Source organism: Cajanus cajan, chromosome 4 (assembly GCF_000230855.2).
Source record: "Cajanus cajan strain Asha chromosome 4, NIPB_CcT2T_4, whole genome shotgun sequence".
In the NCBI taxonomy this organism is placed as follows: domain Eukaryota; kingdom Viridiplantae; phylum Streptophyta; class Magnoliopsida; order Fabales; family Fabaceae; genus Cajanus; species Cajanus cajan.
Window position 1 is genome coordinate 70,931,280 of NC_138520.1, and position 22,848 is coordinate 70,954,127.

General features: G+C 30.4%; 2 protein-coding genes across 3 annotated transcripts; both read right to left on the bottom strand.

Annotated features, from left to right (window-relative positions):
* Positions 1-1,455: 1,455 nt before the first annotated feature.
* ORC5 (origin recognition complex protein 5) lies at positions 1,456-5,543 on the bottom strand. Of its 2 annotated transcripts, XM_020362973.3 has the most exons (5): positions 5,419-5,543; positions 3,329-4,192; positions 2,816-3,241; positions 2,172-2,487; positions 1,456-2,081 (listed from the first exon to the last, which is right to left on the bottom strand). In XM_020362973.3, the coding sequence occupies exons 2-5, from the start codon at positions 4,162-4,164 to the stop codon at positions 2,031-2,033; spliced, it is 1,629 nt and encodes a 542-aa protein (XP_020218562.1). In that variant the 5' UTR covers positions 4,165-4,192; positions 5,419-5,543; the 3' UTR covers positions 1,456-2,030. The 2 variants fall into 2 exon arrangements, with proteins under 2 accessions (XP_020218562.1, XP_082929100.1); XM_083072974.1 differs by lacking the exon at positions 5,419-5,543 and having other exon boundaries at positions 1,457-2,081; positions 3,329-5,408.
* An 11,052-nt stretch (positions 5,544-16,595) lies between these two features.
* Positions 16,596-19,725, bottom strand: ATI1 (mesoderm induction early response protein). Its single transcript, XM_020363769.3, has 3 exons — positions 19,570-19,725; positions 17,753-18,602; positions 16,596-17,017 (listed from the first exon to the last, which is right to left on the bottom strand). The coding sequence occupies exons 2-3, from the start codon at positions 18,593-18,595 to the stop codon at positions 16,913-16,915; spliced, it is 948 nt and encodes a 315-aa protein (XP_020219358.1). The 5' UTR covers positions 18,596-18,602; positions 19,570-19,725; the 3' UTR covers positions 16,596-16,912.
* Between the last annotated feature and the right edge of the window lie 3,123 nt (positions 19,726-22,848).

A 22,848-nucleotide genomic window follows, 5' to 3' on the forward strand; every position in this document is an offset into this window, starting at 1 on the left:
AAGTGGAGAGCCACGTCCTTTCATGAAATAATATTGGCATCTTTTAATTAATAGATACAAATTTTCCAAAATAACATAATTTTTTATTTAAAGGATGCAACCTTTCATATTTACGTATTTTCATGAATAGATATGTACTTTTACGAAAGAATACACTTTTTTATTCATTTTAAAAATATCTCACAAAAGCATGTATATATTTAGTTAGCAATGCCGTAAAAGAATTATGACAAGATACTTAACACTAAAAAATGATTATAATCGGATCATAATTTTATATGATATTACTGATCTTAATGTTTTTATCAAACAATATAACCTTCATATTTGTGATGTAATTTTTTATAAACTAATATACCACTCAATAACATTTAATTAAATAACTATTTTTCAAAACTCACTTTTAAATTGAAAGTTTCTTACTCTTAAATATACAAAATTTCATATTAATCTAAAATGATTTAATACATCAAAGTAATATAAAGTTACAATTGAACGATTAGATCAACAGGATTCACGTCTAATATAAAGTTATTGAATAATATAATAGTTGATAAAAGTTATATTGGTGTCATTTAATTCCTCTTTTGTATATATGTGTATATATATATATATATATATATAAGAGGTGTCCACTTATTTCAACAACTAGTTTACATACATTTCACTCAATAAATTATGTTTTACATTAAATTTTAATGATCTAACTATTGAATTAAACATTCTTAATATATAGATCAAATTTACAAATTTTTAAAAAGTTTGAAAATTATGATACTCTATTTCATTAACTCAAATCAACTATAAAATATTTTTATAATTATTCATCAATTTTAAATTAATGAAATGAAATATCAAATAGTTTTTAATTTTTTAAAGAATTTGCAAATTTAATCCATCTAATAAATTTTTTTTAATTTAACGATTAAATCGTTAAAATTTAGTATAAAAAATGAAATATTGAATGAAACAAATTTTAAAAGATTACTCTTAAAGTAGTCTCTTCTATATATATATATATATATATATATATATATATATATATATATATATATATGAGAGGAATCAAATAACAATGATATAATTTTTACTAATTATTATACCACTAAATAACTTTATAATAAAAATAAAACTTTCAAAACTCACACTTACGAGTTATACTTTAACAGTTAGATTGATAAAATTCATTTTTAATATAAAACTATTAAGAAATATAATAATTAATAAAAATTATACAAATATGATTTGATTCTTCCCCATATATATAATTTAACTAATAACTCAATGAGTGTTTAGGGTTTACACTGATTTAATTAGCTTGAATTGAAAAGTAGATGGTTGAGTTAATGGTTAAACCTGTCTAACCAATTGGTTTCCCAATAGCACTTCAACATGGTCATATATTCCATTGTAATGCATAAAGTATATGTGCATCCAACCATTTTCCATGCGATAAATTTCACACTACACGCCAACTTTAAAGACAGTATGATTTCATATAGAGGAACATTCACATTGTTCTTTATACATTATGATATTCGTGCCAAAAAAATCTACAACTCAACACAACCATCAAGATATGCCAGAAAGAATTTGTTTATTCCCCAACATTAAACATTCCTCAAGCCTGGGGCAATCCTTTGAGGACATCAACAGTGTTAATACAAATTTTGTGCCGTAATATAATTTTATATCAGCTAAAGAGCAACATGTTTTCAGGATCTTTACAACTTACAATCCGCAATATTAAAAATAGCTTTGGAGAAATATAAAAGGCATGGAATAATAAATCAAATCCTAACAAGTCAAAATGTTCACTGTTAATTACTGTCCATCCACCCCATGAACTGCCATGGTCACAATTATATTCTATACCATTGGTTTGGCTTCAAGCATTCTTGGGGATCCGAACCATTTTATGTTGATAATAGTAGAGCACAATAGAGGTTGTAATTGTATACACTCTTGGCAGATCCATCAGAGGAAAAAATTGATAACCAAGCTTTGAGATGTGTGCATGTCAAAGATTACTAACTTCTATACAAATACTTTGATAATGGGAACTTGAGGCTCCTTGCCACCTGTATATAAAAATTGAAAGCATTATTGAAATTCATTACATACACAATACCAAAGAATTAAGGGAGTGTTGGGTGAGAAAAAGATGGCACCTTCAAAGCCAGGTCTTCAGATATGGTTGATCGATACCGAGTTGAGCCTTCAATCGGACAGCTTCTTCCTTTGAATATAAAATTAGCATTGCATAGACTGGATAGCTGCAAAAGAATGTCTGACATTAGACTGCCGTTGCCACTTTGAACTCCTAATGCATTATTGTTTTGTTCGTCGTCATCAGATGAATCTTCTGCAACTGATACAAGGCACTGAAAAATGGCTAACAACCTCTCCAATGGAAAAGTTCCAGGTCCTTTCATTAGCAGTTCCTCTTCTAAAGTTTCCTTCCGTTCCAGTGCTTTCTCAGAGGGCCTGTACACGAAAAAGCACAACTCAGACAACAACTAAATAAGCAGAGCTCAATAAAGAGACAAAATGAAAGCAAAAATGATAATTAAAACTGATCAGAGTTAAGATGGCAGCAGACTTCACATGTTTTGGGGTGTTCCTTTCACATTACATATTGATCACTATCAAGTCCACCAAGGAAAAGATGGACACATGGTGATCATATGCTAATGTGAAAGGAATAAGTTTCATCAAAACGACATTCAATCAGACAATACAACAACTAAAACTCAGAATCATGTTACTTTGTTGTCAGAACAACAAAATTTGGTATTTAAGCCATCATACTTACTTCCTCTTTCGCTTTCGATTATCAGAACCACCTCTGGAATCAAAAAGTGAAGCATCAAGAGTAGCTGGGTTTCTGGAGGCAAGGAATGCTGAAATCAGAAGATACTTTGCACAAGTAGACATGTGAAAATCAAGACTGCCAAGTTCTTCTGATTGCTCTGATCTCCTGGATTTTCCCTTCAACTTTTCCTCCTTGCAGGTCTTAGCTTCAGTTGAAGCAAGAGATGAAATCTTAAATATCTCATTCAAAGCGGAGGAAATATGAGGCTTGATATGAGTTGACAGCCTCAAATTCATCTCTGAATTATGAGCAACTCCCTTTCCCTTATCACTTAAAGGTTCACAATATTTTTCATATAGTGGCTTTAAGGTAGCAGACAATTGACCAACTTGACTTGTAATTCTAAAGAAAGAATGCAGAGCTACACTGCAAAAAAAGAGACAGAAATCTTAATATATAATTAGATCTTCTAAAGCTGAAAAATGAAAGTCATGTAGGGATAAAATATCTTACTCCAGAAATGAGGAATATAGCTTCTGGTTCAATTGGTTTCTCAACAATATTTGACGAATATCACCTTCTGTGTAATCCGGAAAGTAAACGGGGACAGGCTCTACATACCCCATGTTAGAGTAAAAGGTATCTGGGGAAGTATTGCTGATAAAAATCAGACCCACCTCAGGCATCTTTAGCATATCATAGAGATTAAACAACAGGGGCAATATAGTAGAGCTCTTCTCCCACTCCCTAACAAGCTGAAAATTGTCAAACACCAAGTAGATCATATTTCCAATTTTCCCTTTTGTTGTCATCTTATTCGAGATCGAGTTCTCTGACTTCTTGAGATTGTTTACAACATTGGTCAATGCTTCCCGAAGAAAATTGACAAAATCAGATGGTCTTTCACAGCGTTTTGCATTTGAATAACCATTGGCAGCATTTTTTCTATGGAGAAGTAACTGATTTAGAATAGATTCAAACAAGATACCATGGTTATAGCATGTCCTGCAACTAGAATAAACAAGTGGCCGGTTGAGATGCCTGAATAATTGAAGAATGATACTGGTTTTTCCAGTAGAAGGACCTCCATATACAAACAAAGGAAGCATTGGTGAGTTCAAAGGTCCCAAAAGACGCATAATCTCACGAATCTGGCTACTTCTACCAGGAAAACTAGAAATTATATCATCTAGACTGATGGGATCTCCTACAACTAAAAGGTCATTGACCGTTAGAGGTTCAAGACTATTTACTTCTGCTGCAACTACGTGATTTGAAGTGGATACAGAAGATGAAGTTGAAGACCTGGTCATTCTTCTGGGGAGTTGTGGGGTTTTGTCTTTATCCATTATTTCAACTGCTGAAGATCTTTAATTTCTGATCAATGAGGGAACCATCAATTAGAAATGAATTAAAAGGATGAGGCAATATGTAGGAATGCCAATTGGTGATTGTAGTTCCGAACTAACCATACAATGGTGACCCAAAACCCAACGAAAATCATAAAAGGAAAAATGTAGCCTGACCCAAATAGAAGAATCCATATTATTATCATTTTCAGCCATACCATATTAACAATTCGTGCATCAGAATATTACAACCACCCTACCCCCTTCCTCCCAAAGAAAACAAAATCATTACAACCTTAGTGTCGTTCCTCCATTCAGTGGCATCAATTAACATAAGCATATTATCTAATCCATGAAAATCTAAGCGTAAAAAACTCGACTATAATTGCAACACTGATCACATTCATGTAAAGCATCAATGTCGGACAATAAAAAAAATTCCTAGAATGAAAAGAAAGTTTCCTTTCAAGGATAGTCTTAACGAAACAAGACAAGTTTGAGAATTCCAGTGATATCTAGTTAAACAAAAACTGAAAATACAGTGTGCAAATGACATTAAGTTGGTCCAACAACAACTGAACCACAGAATCCTTCACCCAACGGATTCCCATTTTACATACATAGATAACATTCAGATTTCCAAATAAGTAAATCTGCGAGAATCTTAAAGGAAGACTGTCATAGACAGAACACAAAGTGGACCAAGAATCAAAAAGAGAAACACAACCACTCGCATACATCATTCAACAAAACATTTTTTTGTTTTTTAAAACTACCATTCTCTCGTAATGAAACCGTCATGTGACCGCAAAATTATCAAGTTCAGACAGAGGAAAACCCAAAGAGAAGACAAAGCACAAGCAATGTGGCCAATAAAACCAAAATCTGATTTGATTCCCAATTCAAAGCTATTAATGGTTGGGAAACCAAGTAATGCAATGCAACTTATTCCAACAGAGTAATTTTCGACAAAATTTCACATTTGGTAAATTGGGCATCATTCCACTGAAGGGTAATTTCAATCACAAAGATGTTGGATTCACTTCCATTCCTAGTTATGCAGACCCACTTTCGAAAACTTGAACCTTTCATTGTTAATTACAAAAAACAAAAATGGGATTTCACATCCCAGTTGGAAAAATAAACAAAACCGACAGACCCAGATTCAAAAACAATAGCAACAATATGTATTTCACCGTTAGAGGCAGAACCGTAGAGAGTGGAGAAAAGGGTTAGAGAGAGAGGGGAGGGTACCTTATTTGTGAGATGTAAGAAGAGCAAAGAGAGAAGCAATTAAAAGAGAGAGAGAGAGAGAGAGAATGCAAAGTGGGTGTGGGTTTTGGGTTGCACAGTGAACGAACAGTGATGGCGCCAAAACCAATCGATACAACCCGGGAAAATAAGTAACCCAAATTTTCTACTTTTGCTTCTTTCTTCTTCTTTTTTTTTTCCCTCCCTAAAATCAAATTACATTTATTAATCGAGCTAACCTTCTATTTCATCCCCAAAGTATTTACTTTATCTATCTTTAAAATATGAAAATTATATAAGTAACTTTCAAATGCTAAAAATTTATTATAAGTAATCCATCAGATATTAAAAAAATATCAAATTGATCCCTAATATTAGTAAAATGTACCAACTTGAAAACCTAACTGATAAATATTTGATACTTAAGAAATTACTTATATAATTTTATTATTTTAGATGCTAAAGTGATGCTTTATCTTTTATTAATTAAAGAAATTGTGAATTGGGTGTCTTGAGTGGCACTTGCAAAATTACAATGTGCATATTCTTCATTTTTTTTAGCAAATTTAGGACAAACGTGGTTTCATCGTATATGCTTATACATGCATGTAGAATCGAACATATAATTACATTTTTAAGGAATAATTTTTTTGGTCAGTACCACATTTTTTTTAAATTATCTATTGAATAATTAATACAATTACATACTTAAACTTGAAAACAACTTATATAATAATTGATCTACAACCTTTTCCTTTCTGTCAAATAGTAGCTGGTAGGGTTGGACAAGAATTACCAATCTAGTCTAGATTTTTTCTTAGATGACTTAGTTTCGGATTTAAAAAAAATAAAAATTGTTTTTTTACTATTACTATTAGGCAGGTACGAGTAGAAGAAAAGATTTTTTTGTCGAAATTCGCATCTAATCGAACTATATAAACTAATATATTTATAAATAAAATAAAAAATAAAAAATAAAAACTCTTAGGAAGCACTTTTAAACATCTACTTACAATATTGGTATATCAAGTAAATAACTTGTGCACGTTTTGCCGTAACTATAACTTCAGCATTTGATTTAAGTATATTAACCCCGTCTTTATTGTAATAGAGAAAATTTGCAGAAAATATGTAAATATGGATCTTAGACATGGAGTTTAATTCATCAATTGCTGTCATCAGTCATTATATCTCTTTTTGTTTATTGCAGGAAAAGAGAAACACTTGAAAACTTTATGCAATGGATCTACTTTATTTTATTCTTAGATGAACATTTTGTACATTAAAATTTCCTTTATACAGATTGTGTAATTTACATAATCAATATAATATATGGACATGTAAATGTTATTTGTTGGTTTGATGATGTTACCATTTTTTTGTTGTTGTTGGTTTGATGATGTCAGCGTCGTGTCTAATAAGTTTTAGATTTAAGACAATTTTTTTATTTATGTTTTACTTTCATTTAATTATATAAATTTTATTTTTTAATTAATAATATTGTTAATTAAATATTAATAATTAAGAAGCTTTAATATCTAATAATAACTAATTTAATCACTTTTTGCAATATATTTTATAAACATATATTGCATAAGTTTAATAAATTAATTTTTTAATATATTTAATATTTCTAATGGAACATTAATTTATTTTGTTAGTAATTTCTAAAATCTTTAAATTAGAGGGAAAAAAATTGTGATCAATATTATAAAATTAATGTAACGTAGGGTGTAATGACCCGCCATGGTCATCACACTACGAACAATATTACACATTACTGAAATATATATACTAAAATAGTATAATAAAATATTTACAATACAAGTTGCTCATCGAGCAACCAACGACAACTAATTATATACAACAAAATATGTTATTATAAGGTAGCCTAAAAAAAAATATCCCTCTCCAGGCACCTTCTGTGGCCTCTTGTAGCTATCTCCCAGCCTATCCCTGCCCTGCTCCCATACCAACGTATGATCATCGCAGTCCAAACCACATGGAAACACGCAAGGGTAAGCTAGAGACAATAAACAACTCATAAATATCAAATAAGAAACACAATTATATAATCATTTTCACATCCGATACAAAAGATAAACAACACATATATTACACATCTTTTAACAACACATGTTTAAAACAACTTACAACATAACAACACTATCATCATCCTCAACAGGATCAACACACAACACAATCACAACTTAACCACATAACAACATAGATACAACTTTTATCAACAACAAATCAACTCATCAACAACTTATGCGTCGTCACGCATGTCAACTCGGAGATCTCCAACAACTGAGGTTGAGCAGTCTAGGTGGCATAAACCCTACCGAATCCAGCGTTTGACCTATCTCAACCAGGTCAGATATAGAACAGCGTTAGAAACTCTGAAGAGAACCAAGTATAGACAACAATAGTTGATTGCTCAGGTGTGCCACTTAGACTCGGAGGTCCAGTACTACTGTCAGGACAGAAGGGTTTGGATATGAGCCTACCACGGCCTTGGCTAGCATCACCAATCCACATATGGAGTTAGCTCACCCACTGTCCTCCAAGTACCATGCACCCTCCAGTACCTAGTCAAAGACTACATCTCTAACTAGATACCTTACTCAAATTGGTCATTCAACCATGACATGGATCGACTATTTCCATTTCGCCCACACAGTACTAAGGGATTCAACTTTAAAACAACTTTCAACTTTAAAATAACTTTCAACTTTAAAACAACTTTCAACTTATCACCTTAGTACTATGTATCTCAACATAGGACACATATCTTCACCATATGTCCCCAACTTTTCAACTTTACAACAATAGACACCATAACAACTTTACAACAATAAACATCTGGCCGCTTGTAATCGGTATAGCTCGGTCTGGCCCCTATACCGTGGTCACTTTATACACGTGTGCCTCAACCTTGCCCACACACAGGATCAACTAAGTCCTAGAGGAAAACAACACAACGTCCACTCCAAGGGACAACTTTCCAAGGAAGGTTTTCAACAAATTGGGCTCTCAGAGCACCACAACTATCTCAATCCGCACAATGGGATGAGCAACTTCGAAAATATCTCCTCTAGTCCTAGTGATCAACAACTTATCATCACAGCTTAATCAACTTACAACTTAAACACACATGATATATCAGCACAACAACTCATCAACGTTATTTAACAACACATTTTAACAACACAACATCTCATTTCAATTTTAAACAGCACAATCAACTCAATCATCATAAAATAATATTTTTTCAACAAATGGCACAACATACAACTTTGTAGTCAACATGCATCTCTTCGTTTTTCTTTCTACTCATCATACATATCAATGTAATTATACAACTTCTTATTCAATTATACAATTATGCAACTTTAATAATTTTAACAACATGCAAACAACTTAATTAAACAATTATAGTCATTACAATATCAACTTAATGCAACTTAACAACTTTAAACAACTTCAACAATATCACAAATCAACACAACTTGTAAACAACTTCATAACTTAACAACATCATGCATTTCCAACAACATCATTAATAAACATTTAATCATATATTAGCAACACAATATTTTCATCACATAACACAACTCATACTAATCAACCTAAGCACCCAAATGAGTTCCCAACTCACATACAACCAACAACTTTACAATCTAGCTTCCCTTACCTGAAGATTGGCTCAGAATAGCCAAGAAGCGGAATTCCCTTTCCGAAGCTCAACACGGAACATCAATCCACCCAAAGCAAGCTTCTTAGTCCAGAGTCCTTCTCTCTAAAACTTCTCTCTAAAAACCTCTATTTCTCTTCAACCACCCAACTCTATTTATAGACATTCAGGAGTGGCCAGAACGGCCTGTTTCGAATCCGGAATGGCCCGTTCTGCACCCCTTCATCATGTGCAAAATTTACATGCAGAACGGCCCGTTCTGAAATTAGAACGGCCCGTTCTGGGACTCATCCAGAACGGCCCGCTCTCCATCCAGAACGGCATGTACTCCCTCTGGAATAGTCCGTTTTGAGGTTTGGAACGGCCCGTTCTCCCTCCAGAACGGCCCGTTCTCAACTACAATTTATAGGTCAATTCAGTAGTTTGGAATGGCCCATTCCAGTTTGGGAACGACCCGTTCTGGGCTACTGAATCACCTAACCTACTACGTTACATAGGGAGTAGATTTCATAGTTTAGTTGACTCTAGGGAGAATAATATATAAGGGTTTCTCTGAGAATGGAGTTTCATAAGTTCATTTTCAAATAAACTTAAAGAGAAGTTTTAGAGAGAAAAGCTCTGGGACCGTGAGCTCCTTTCTCTCCCAAATTTCTCTGTATGGTTCCTCTTCTCTTCTAGATCACTAACTTCTTATATATTCTCTTGGAATTCAGGCTAGGAAGCTTGCTTTTGGAGGATTGAAGTCCAGGAGTCGAGCTTTGGAGGAAACTTCTTCTTCTCAGTTCTTGGCTATTCTAAGCCAATTTTTAGGTGAGGGAAGTTATAATGTTTGTTGTTTAGGTTTCATGTGAGTTTAGAAACTCAATTGATGCATAATTGTTGAAAATCCATGGTTGGATTGGAGAAATTGTTCATTTTGCGGTTTTGGGGGAAAATTGGAGTTTTGGTGATTTTGTTGCATCAGATGAGTACATGTTGATTTTGAACTTGTTTTTGAGTTATATGGAGCCTATGCATTGTGTTTTTGTGTTTGCATGTGGATGGATTTGCTGGTTTTTAGGTGTTGAAGGAAATTTTCAAAGTTTTGGAGGTTGTTGTTTGGATTTGCGTCGACGCATTTCTTGGCGTCGGGCATGCCTTTATCAAAGGCAACCATTTCAAACTCACATCGGGCGCGAGGCTAGTCGGGTCGGGTGTGAGTTGAATGGAGGTCTCTAGATGGGTTCATGTCGGGCGTGAGAGGAACCACGCCGGGAGCGATATCAGATAGTGACTTCAAGGGCATTTTTATGGTATGGCGTCGGGCGCAGATTAGGTGCGCCCGGCGTGGAGAGACTTTGGATGGTCTCTATTCAGAGCACGTCAGGCGCAGGATGAGCGCGCAGGACGTGGATGAGTTTTAGGACTCTCTGGTTGGGTCTAGGCCAGGCACAAGTTGAGTGCGCCGGGCGTGGAAGAGCTTAGGGCTCTCAAGTTGGATGTTAGGTCGAACGTGATTTGGTTGCGCCGGACGTGAGTGGGTTTGATGTCTTTGGATTGAAATTGATGTTTATGCATGTTTAAAGTTGAAGTCTTGGATCATGTATGTATGATATATGATGTATGGTGAGGTGTGATTCATATGTATGCTTGGTAATGATATATATGAATGTTTAAATATGATATGACATGTGTATGTGTTCATATGAGAATGATACTGATCATGATGGTGGGTATACCATGTATGGTGTATGATGCATTATTGCATGTGATGCCTTATGGCATGTGTCTAGCCTAGGACTTGAGGAGAGGGAAATATTTTTGAACTGGAAGAGCTCACATAGAGTCTCTTGAGAGTGGTGCTTGGATAGGCCACTGTTATAAATGAGAGTGGAGCTCAGGTAGGCCACTGGTTTTGGGTGAGTGTGGTGCTCAGGTAGGCTACTGGTTTGGGTGAGTTTCTTCTAAGTCCTTAGCTAGTGTTGGAGCGAAATATGAGGTTGAGGGTTATTCCCTTAACCAAGTACTGGGGAAGGTGTGTGGTTCCTTGCGGATAGTCGTGGGCGAACTCCACAAGTGACTTGGTAATGCATGCCAAGGTCATGGTAAGCTTGTACCCAGTTGTGCTATACCTGACGGTGGAACCGGACTTCCAATTGTGTAAGTGACATCATCCGAGTAAACCCGAGTGAGGATTTATATCCTATTTAGCTGTGACCGAGAGGATGCATTGGGCGTGAAAACAGTTGGGGTGGTTTCGGTAGGATTGGGATGTCACTTATACTGCTCTGCTGTTAAGGATATCTCCTAGGTGTATGCGTGACGACGCATTAGATGATTGATATGCATTGATATCTGTCATGAGTTGCATGTAATGCATGATTGCTATGATGATGAAGTGCATGGTGTTTGACTTCATGTTTGATAAATTAATGAATGATTGAGATGGGAGTTCCTGTGGGACTTGATTTGGGTGAATTGGTAGTATAGATTGTTATTTTGTACTTGTATGATTGATTTTTGAACTCTAGCTTACCCTTCTGTTTCCATGTAGTGGGACTGCGATGATCATACTTGGTATAGGAGCAGGTCATGACTAGCTTGGAGTTGAGGTGATCGCTGCGAGACCGGGAGTTTGTTCCTCGTGTTAGAGTTACCATTTTGGGTAACGATCTTGTCTGTGTTTGATCGGCACTAGGACGATATTATTTTGGGATGACTGTACATATATGATGTTATATTTTGTACATAGAAACTTAGTTATTTTTTTTATCTATACCTGTGTATATGAGTTATACAGTTTTAATATTTTTCTTAGTTAACTATTAGTAATGCGATTCCACTAAGTGTAGAGACCATGGTCGGTCGTTACAATTAAAATGATATTTTTTTTCAAAATCTTAATTATTGGAATTCAAATAAGTTTCTTTAAGTAATTTCATATTTTAAAATATTTTATAATACGGTGTGAATATAATAAAATTAATTAATTTAATATTTATACAAAATAATTAAAATTATTGTTCTCACCTGAGATCGGCTTGAGGGGCGATCACTCCGATGAGATTGGTGAGCCTCTTCTCCTAGGTACGTCGGTTGTGCCGAGATGGGGATGGTACCTGCAAAAGTGACTCTGATGTTAAAGTTAGTTATTGATAGTATAGATGTCTCGTGTATATATAGTAGGTGTACCTTGGCGATTGGGATTTTTCCTTTTAGATGAGAGCGAGGTTAAGGTCGGCCCAATATTAGTCGTGGCCCAATTGACTATGGGCTCGTGTACGTGATTGATGTCGTAGTATAGTTAGGACCGACTTGGAACTCGATATCTGGTGTGGACAGTACAATTATAAAATAATTTTTAAGAAGAATCAAATTAACATGATATTCTTACTATCTTATCATTATTAATTTTATTAATTTTTTATATATAAATTATAATATTTTTATAGAAATTATCCTTGTATTCATTGTGGTACCATTTTTTTAATTGAAATTCAGAACAAATGTAAAATAACTTTTAAATTATGATAAAATTTCACAAAATAATAATTTTATATATTATAATATATCATGTGTGCATATAAAAAATTTAAATAATTATATATTAACTAATTAATTATAATATAATAAAATATACTTAATTATTTATATTAAAATTATTTATTTAAAATTTAAAATTTAAAAAATAATAATAAAAATAAACACCGTAAACCGGAGGCTTAAGATAATGACCTCAATTACCTTGCCTTAACCACGGCCCTGGATGATGTTAGTATATATATTTTTAATAGATCTATTAGCACTGGAAACTAATAATCAATAAATAAAATTACTTTTGGGTCATCATTTTAATTATAAAACACTTGTAAACATCATTTATTTTTTAATATAAAATTAGTCCTTTCGGCCATTTTGATTACAGATAAAAAAAAAATGCCCAGTGCGATATTTTGAACTGAGAAGAAATTTAAAAACATTGGTACAAAAAATTGTCGAAATTGGCAAGCTCAAATTCCCGATTGCATCCATTCCAATAAGGTTCATCATATATATACACCTCTTTTTTTTATATATATAAAAGTACATTTCCTTTAAAAAAAACATTAAAATATCTTTAATTCTTCTTTTATTTTCTGATTTTTTAATTTTACATTTCTAATATATTAATTTAACATTTTCTCTTTCTTCTACACACTACTTTTCCTATTTTCACATGCATTTCTTTACATTTTGGTCACTTCTCACTTTTTTATTTTGATAGGTAATTTTTTTTTTTAATTTTCATATTATTTTCTTTTCCTCTATCCTCTTTCGATTTTCACAATAATTATAAAATTGGTATTCAACAACATTGTATGTACGTATGATTTACTCAATAATGTCAAAGGAGTTGAGACGGTTTTTCTTTTTCAAACACTTTTTCCTGTTTTACATTTCTAAAAAATCTCAACATTAATATTTTGAAAATACTTTTTGAAAAATTAATTTTAATATTTTAGAATAGTGAAATTAATGTTTTAAATAGTATTTTCATAATTGTGTTTTTACATACTTTCGAAAAATGTTTTCTAAAATACTAAATTTATTGTTTCAAAAATAATTCTTTAGAATCATGCACACTCCTAAGAAAATTTTTTTTAGAAGCACTAATTTTAATATTTCAAAAAATACTTTTCATAATACTAATAGTAAGTATCGAAGGTGGGATATAAACCTTTCACCTTAAGCTCATGGTATAAACACTTTCTTGCATTAATAATACATATCTATTATACCTTTTTTTCTTCTTCAAAATATCCTTAATATTTTTTATTTTCTAATTTCTCAACTTTATGAACCCACATTTCCCCTTGCCTTTAGCGATTAATTGTTTTCTCAAGTATTCACCCCCTTTACACCGCCTTCATGGCCCCTTGTTTTCCAATGTTCAATTTTTTTTTCCAAAAAATGCACTCATTTCACATGCACTCTCTTTCTCCAATTTTTTTAGGATTTCAAATGTTTTATTTTGGAGATTCTTTTTTCCAAATAAATAATTGACTCATTATATATATATATATATATATATATATATATATATATATATATATATATATATATAAGAGTAAGTCTACCCAAACTTATTACATTCAATAACTCATATTTTATATCAAATTTTAACAATCAAACTATTGAATATAATTTTTTTAATGCATAGATAAAATTTGTAATTTTCTTTTAAAATTTGAAAATTATATGATACTTTGTTTCATTAATTCAAATAAACATATAAAATGATTTTATGATTATCTGTCAATTTGAATTAATGAAACGAAATATTAAATGATTTTCAAATCTTTAACTAATTTGCACACTTTATTTATACATTAAAAACTTTAAATTTAACAATTGAATCTTTAAAATTTGATGTAAAACATGAGTTATTGAACGGAATAAGTCTAAGTAGACTAATTTTAAAATAAATGGACCCCTTCTCTCTCTCTCTCTCTCTCTCTCTATATATATATATATATATATATATATATATATCCTTTTTTCATCCTCTTTTTTTAGTATTTTAGAAAGTAATTTTTAGATGTATGTAAAATAACAATTTTATAAAGTACTTTCTTTAATTATGAAAATATTCTTCTAGAATGTTATTATTTTTTTCAGAATACTAAAATTAATGTTACATAAACTGAATGCACATGTACCAAGGGTGCAGAAACATTAAAATTCTATGTTTTAGAAAGAAAATTATATTTCTAAAATTTTAGTCCATTTTAAAATCTTAAAAAATGGAAAGAAAAAAAAAAGGTGTCAATCTATATATGAAATGAGTTGGTGCTTAGATAGAAAAAAATAAATGTTTGAGGTAAGAGTATAAAAAAGTGATACATGTAAAAGAGATGGATGTTTGAAAAACAAAATTAAAAGGGGACGAGCAAAATAAGAGGTGAGTGCTTGAAAAACGAATTGAACCTCATATTAATGGGATTCATAAAGTCAAAGAATTAAAAAAAAAAACATTAAAAATATTCTAGAGAAAAAAGTATGATAGAAATGTATTATTAATGTAGACAAGAGTATATATCACAAACCTTCCCCTTTACACCAACAATATCAAATTCATTAAAATATTTAGCTTGTTTATTATTATTATTATTATTATTATATATATATATATATATATAGAGAGAGAGAGAGAGAGAGAGAGACAGACACACATATACGAGAAAAGATTCACTTACTTCAAAAAAAATTGGTAAAATTATTTTTCATAATAATTCATAGCATATATTAAATTTTAATAATTTGATTTTAAATCAAAAGTTCTTAGATTAAGTTTACAAATTTTTAAAAAAGTTAAAAATCATATAATATTTCGTTATATAAATTTAAATCAATATATACTTTTTTTATAATTATAATCAATTTAAATCAAAGAAACTGAGTATCATATAATCTTTGAGTTTTTTTTAAAAAAATCTAGACTTAAATCTATGTATTAAATACTTTTAATTTAATAATTAAATAATTAAAATTTAATATAAAATATAAATTATTGAGTAAAATAAATTTAAGTAAATTTATTCTTATAACAAGTGAATCTCTCTTTTTCTTTCTCTCCCTCTCTCTCTCTTATATATATATATATATATATATATATATATATATATATATATATATCATTATTTCATTTTTTAAATTATACTTTTAGTCACTTAAATATAATAGTATCATACCCACATAAATCATTGACTAGATTAGGACATCACATCAATAAATCACTAATCAAATCAATATATCACTAATTGAATTACATGACCTATTTATATTTAAAAAATTATAAATAATTCATAACATACAAATTAATGATTCAAAAAGCATAAAACGAAAATTCAATCCATACCTTTAAAAATCTCAAAATTCACACGTCATGTGGTTCAATTACCAAACATTTATTAATTTTATCAAAAGTCATGTGGTTCAAGCGAGGAATTGAGACAAGTGTAAAGGAGATGTAGAAACTGAAGTGTTAAAATTCAAGTCACAAATTAATGTTGGTCAGCTTGATTATTTATTTATGCTGGTCACTTTGCAAAATCTACGAGTTGAATGTGTTTTCGTCGCGACTTTAAAAAACCAACTAGTTAACTGATTCGTGAATCATTTGAACTAGTTCACCAATCAAAATTTGCTAAAAATACAAAATAAAAAAATTGCATGAGTATGATATGCGAACCAGCAATGTTGCCCCTTCAATCACAAGTCCATTTAAAAACAAACTAATAGAGGGAATCAGCTTTGACATTTGAACCAACTCAATGTTGACGCTTGATCGAGCTGTATGTAGATGGGCCCATACATAGTTGCACACATACCCTAATCTAAATTTCACATAGATAGTATCTCCTTAATTTGTTTTCAAGGGATTTTTATTAAGACTCAGTTAAAGAAAAAGGGTCACAAGTGTTTTTGCAGCCGTTAGAGTCAAAGGAAAACTAAACACGCACCATTAAAGCAATCACTTCATTTACATCTTTTGTATTTAAACTGCCAATTTCACATAATCGGAATACATAACTTACTAAGTTGAACGACTTCCAAGAGCTATACAATGCTAATCAATACAAAGAAGAAGAAAATCCACAACATAAAATGTTTGAACATTGGCATTCATAATTGGGGAAGGTCAACCAATCCTAGTAACAAACCTGCATTTCATAAATGTAGCACTCTTCATTCTCAACCTCTCTCTGACATACAGTTTTTCGTCATCATCTTCACTTTTACTACAAGGATAGGCGCCACAAGCACTGAGCCACCTTTACCTTAACTTTCACCAGAGGAGCTTCCCCTGATCAAGGAGCCACGGCGGTGGCCACCAACAATAACATCTTTGAGTCGATAAATGGGAGCAAGCACCCTGCTCTTCGCCTAGGGAACGGGTAACAATTGAAGTGTTAGTATTTTTTGAAGTATTAAGTGGAGTCAAACAGGACAGCTGGAGCATTGTATCAAAAAAGAATTCATCACTATCTTTCTACTGATGAAGTGCGACATCAAGTTTACGCAAAATACCTATTATTTCCAATGAGATTTATACTACAGGATAGGGAAATATTTATAGTTTTTCAACGTTCAACTACTGCTAATGTTTTCGACAGGGACAATAACTAATTAGTAATTACAAAATTAATAATAGCACTCTTAATTTTAAAGTGGAATAAGTTCATTATTGTATAAAAATCAGTACACATGATCATTTGGTATTCAGACAGCTTCCACCCATAAAGATGCCAAATACATCGAACAATCTTCATTATCACACATCACTGATTCACAATATCGTCACAATTGTATTTTGTCCGGTGTCAAGACATGTTAGTGTTACATCATGACATACAAATTATAGATGAGTCCTTTGTACATAGGTAGAAATTTAGAATCAGTCACAAAAGAGACAAAAGAACTGAATCAAGTATATTAGGTATAACAATATTCAAGAACTGGTTGGTGTTTTATTTTTACACTTTCACTTTTAGGGATACTAGTGCTTTCTAAACTTGTTTATGACCCATTTATTCAATGCATATATTTTCAGACCACAAATAAACTAAAATATGATAACAAAAAATTTATAAGAGAAACAACTGACGATAATGGATATACCTCATCATTTATACTGATTTGCCATTTAAGTTGTAAAGCTCTTTCCTGCTGCCAGCGTTGGCCAAGCATTACAAGGCCCATCACAGTAGCTGCAACAAAAACAGACCAGAAAGCATTTGCCTCTTTTGCATGCGCATATAAAGAGGCAGCTCTTCGCTTCCACCAAGCTCCACAAGGAAGACCTGAAGGGTTGTACTCATTATCTATGGAAGAGTTCTTCGACATTGATAAATCAGGAGATACATTTGACCCTTGCTCTGACAATTCAGTTGTTTCAGGCTCAACTACGCTTTCACCATACGCTGTTACACCACCAATAGCTGTTTCACCGTGGAAAGAAGTGTATTTCTCAGGATCATACATACTCTCCACCTTCTCAGTCAAACCAAAAGCTGGTAGAGTTGTACCTTCCTCAAACTGTTTACCGCGAACAGATAATCTGTTGATTTTCTCATCAAAATACCGCATGCCCTCAAACTCCTCTGAAACTTCCAACCCTGGTAATGTCAAGTTTTCTTCATCCTTTCCACTTGGTCTGGTCACTTCCTCAGGAGTCTCTTCAGAGGTAACATCTTTGTCTCCAGAATCATCATGTATCTCACTATAGTCAGGTTCCACAGGCAAGTTTTCATGCTGACTGGGTGGAAAAACAAAGTGACTAGACATGAACAAAGCACGTGACGTCTCTGCTTCATCCTGTGCATATACATCTACTTTCCCATCATCCTTCATCTCAACTTCATCAGGACCAGGAGCAGCTGCATATGTTGATGCTGTGAGAGATACAACCTCCCATTCATTCCCACGAGAAGCCTTATCCCCTCCTTCCTCATTGTCTGCCATCTTCAGTCTTCATCAGAACAATGATATCAGAATTCAAATTCAACTTAAGAGTAAACCTAAACGCATACATACACAACAAATATACAACATAACAGGGGGAGGGGGATTTCATTGAATTGAACACACACACACAAAAATGTATGATTTTACAACAAAAATAATCTAAAAACTATCACTCCTGAAAGTAATTACAAAATAAAAAAGAATCAAAAAAGTCACAACTATGTGCAGAGTCATTGGATCACATAAAGTATAAAGGGTTGATAATGATGAGTGAGAAAAAAAGTGCGACTTATTTATTATTCTTTTTCTTTTTTTGTATGTGTAAATAAGAATGGAGGTAGTCAGGTAGCATTGTTCAATGTCAAAAGCAACAAACACACAATTCTAAATCAACTTCATAAATAACAAGAGGCAAATATCCAACAACAAAAAAAATCTCAATGCAAATTTTGCTATTTCTCGCCAACAACAACAACAAAAAAAAACACTAAAAAACCGCCAAAATTTTTTGTAAAAAATTTCACCCACCTCTTCAAATTTAATTTTCATCCCCCCAATATTCAATTAAAAACACCATGAAAAGAAATCACAAATTCCATATTAATTTTCAAACTCAACCAAAACTGATGAGAAACCCCATCCAACAAAAGAAACAGGCTCTAACAATCCACTGAACTCAAACAAACAACACATGCATAGTAATTTAGTTTCGCAACAAAAAAGCCACAAACAAAAACACCGGAGCGAAAGAAAACAGCAGCGGAAATAGAGATCCAAGCATGGCACGAATCCCAAAAAACAAATCAAAATCAAACCCTACAACAAACCACACAGTTCGGTTGCATCGGACGGACGAGGTTCCAGAATCATCGACAATTTTTTATCACACCGAAATAAACACAGAGAAATATTATTATTAACAAAGAATTGAAAAAGAAAGAAAAATGAGAGAGAGAAAGAGAGGAACTCACGAAAGCTGAGCGTGGGTACAAATGACGATGAGGTTGAAACTGGGTTGTTACTTGGGGGTTTGGCTTTTATATGGATGATTGGTTTGTCACCGGCTATAGCAGGTAGAGTGAAGACTGATGAAAGTGGGGAGTTACCGGTTATCGCCCTTTGCGTGGTGTCAGAGACATGGGATCTGTCTAACTGTCGCGTTCGTTGTTTCCGAACCAAAAACTGTAGCACCGCTAATACCACTACAACAAAATAAAAAACCACATTTTTTAATTTTTTTTAAATACTGTGATATTTATAATTTTGTGATATATAATTTATTTATATTTATATAAAGATAATTCTCTATTTCATGTATATATATTTTTTAATTATTTTAATTTTTAATTTTTAAATGATAAAAAATATATTAAAAATTAATTATTTTTATAAATTTAAAATTTGATTCAGGAATAAGTTTTTCATAACTTATATTTTTTTATCAAATTTTAACAATTATACTATTGAATTAAAAGTTCTTAATATATAAATCAAGTTTACAAATTTTATAAAAAGATTAAAAATTTATTCAATATTTTATTATATAAATTTAAATCAATATATAAAAATATTTTTATAATTATCTATCAATTTAAATTAATGAAATAACGTCTCAAATAATTTTTAAATTTAAAAAAAATATATTTAATCTATATATTAAAAATTTATAATTCAACATTGAATCGTTAGAGCACACACGCGCATATATATATATATATATATAATAAACTTTGTTGCAAGTTAAAATCAACTTTTATATAATTATTTTATGAAATTTTTTTTATTTTTTAATGGATAAACATAAATGAATGTAAATATTTAAAAATACTCAAATTTATTTAAAAATAATGTAAATAAATCTATAAATTTATTACTAACACTTATTAGTGGATCAATATTTAAATCAGATGAGATATTCATATTTAATATTTCATAATATCTTAAATGCAACTGTTTTTAAATGAGGATAAAAAAATAAAAAATTCCTAAAGAAAATTTAGAATATAAGGATAGTATTTTGGTGTGCGAGAATAAAAATAAAGTTTGATAATAATAACAATATTTATATTATTATATAAAGAAATATACTCTTTAATAATTGTTTTAGTTTTTATTTTTATATAAATCATTTTAATTTTTTATTTATTTGAAAATTTAAATTATTTTCTCTTTTTTAAGTATCTTTTCAAGTCTCAAAACATTTTTAATGTAATTACCTAATTGTTTTCAAAATTATTATGTTCTATTATAAAATATAAAGAGAGACATGGACCCATTTGTTGAAGGATAAAGGGAGAAGAAGAAGGACTTTACAGTGTTTTAAAAAATAAAAATACAGCAAGCATACAGAGGTGTGCAGGTAAAATATGGGGGGAATTGAGTATGGATCAGACGGTCACACTTGAACCAATCAATTTTTGTGATTTTATTTTTTTTGTCTGATTTCTTTTGTTTGTCATAATGCAGGCATCTATGCAATCCAAATTGGAATCTTGATTTTTCTATTCACTTTTGTTTTCATAAATAAGTGTTATATTTGAGTCATTTTTTGAACCAAGAATGAAAATTAGAGTACTTTGAATTGTTATGTTATCATTTTAAAGTATTTATAAGCTTATCTTTGTTAAATAATTTAATTAACTATCGATTATTTTTAATTGTAATATGTTCTTTTAATAGTTATTTTAAGTACATACAAATTCTGTTTTATTTAAACGTGGATTAAAACTTAATTTAATATTATAAAATTGATTTCTAAAGAAAAAATTATTTTTCAGTTATGTATATTTATATTGAATACTTGATATCTTAAATGTAAAGTTTATAAAATTAAACATTTATAAATAATTAAATAATGATTTAACAGTAAGTGGTCTAATAAAACTAATAATAATCAATAATGATACATTCAAATATTAATTAAATATATAAATTATAATATAATTCATTCTTACAAAATTTATTTATAAAATAAAGATTATTTTTCGTTTATATATATTATTATAACAATGAATTGTATTTAAATTTTATCTTAACAAATATATTAAGAATACAAATTATTAAAATCGACTTAATAGTAAAAATCAGAATAATATAAATAAAGTTTTTTTTTCAAAACTTTGTTACTGTGATGTGGATAGAAGAAGCAAATACTTTAAGGTTATAAGATATTATTTTATAACTATTTATAATTTTATAATGTCATAAAAATTTTATTTTGGACTTTATTATTTTATGTTTCACTTTTAACTATCATAAGATTTGAACCTTTTTTAAGCGATAATGAGAATGAGGCATGAATGATAAATACGATAAGAATCATATTTAGTGAATGGAATTCTTAAGGCTAAAGCTCAAAATCTGTAGAGTTGTTACTTTTTTGTGTATACATATTTCTCATATTGAATCTGATACTTTCATTAACATATACGATTTCTATAGTGTTTAATTTATAATTAAGAGGAACAAAAATTTATATAATGTCAACAGGGTTTGAATGGACTTATCATATATGTGTATGTGAAAATCATGATTATTTGTTTTTAATCGAATCAATGCTTGAAGAATCACTTTAATCAATTGTTGAAATTTCATGAGTTAAATGGTTTCACATAATATTACGATAATGTTATCGTATTACTCCTTTACATCTATATAAAAATAACTAATTTTATATATATTAAGAAATTTTATTAAATATATTTAATTTTTATAATTTAACATAAAATATATTATATTTCTTAAAATATCTTTAATTACATTGAGACATGATGATCAACCTAATACTCTTAAGTTTGATTCTTATTTATGTTAAAATAATATATGGTCAGTGAGGTCACAACTTACAAGCACATATTAATCTTTAGTTGTCAACTTATAAACACTGCATGGATCATATCTATAGATTAAAAAATGTATAATAAAATTTAATCTTTACAAGATAAAGTTGTTTATTAAATTTTATTTCTTAATATATAATTGTATTAAATATTGAAAAGAAAAATATTATAGTTTATAATGAATTAATAATCTTACTTAATTTAAGCAATTTTTTTATATATATAATTAATATGTGATTTTTATAATAAAAGATATTAATAATTTTTTTATCATTAAATTATAACTAGTATTTTTTTGTAACTATGTTATTAGTACGAAATATCCAACTAGATTTACTAATGACTATTTTCCATCGAAAAACTTTGTTGACCACATTTAATGGAATATTCTCTCTCCATTATATTTTTACA

What these genes read in the sequence shown, in the direction of transcription:
- ORC5 (XM_020362973.3), bottom strand. Translation starts at nt 4,164, where the DNA reads ATGGATAAAGACAAAACCCCACAACTCCCCAGAAGAATGACCAGGTCT. An exon ending in AATCGAAAGCGAAAGAGGAA is followed by an intron (nt 2,488 to 2,815) that starts GTAAGTATGATG and finishes TTTCGTGTACAG; the next exon opens with GCCCTCTGAGAAAGCACTGG. An exon ending in CTGAAGACCTGGCTTTGAAG is followed by an intron (nt 2,082 to 2,171) that starts GTGCCATCTTTT and finishes TTTTATATACAG; the next exon opens with GTGGCAAGGAGCCTCAAGTT.
- ATI1 (XM_020363769.3), bottom strand. Translation starts at nt 18,595, where the DNA reads ATGGCAGACAATGAGGAAGGAGGGGATAAGGCTTCTCGTGGGAATGAA. An exon ending in AAATCAGTATAAATGATGAG is followed by an intron (nt 17,018 to 17,752) that starts GTATATCCATTA and finishes CCCGTTCCCTAG; the next exon opens with GCGAAGAGCAGGGTGCTTGC.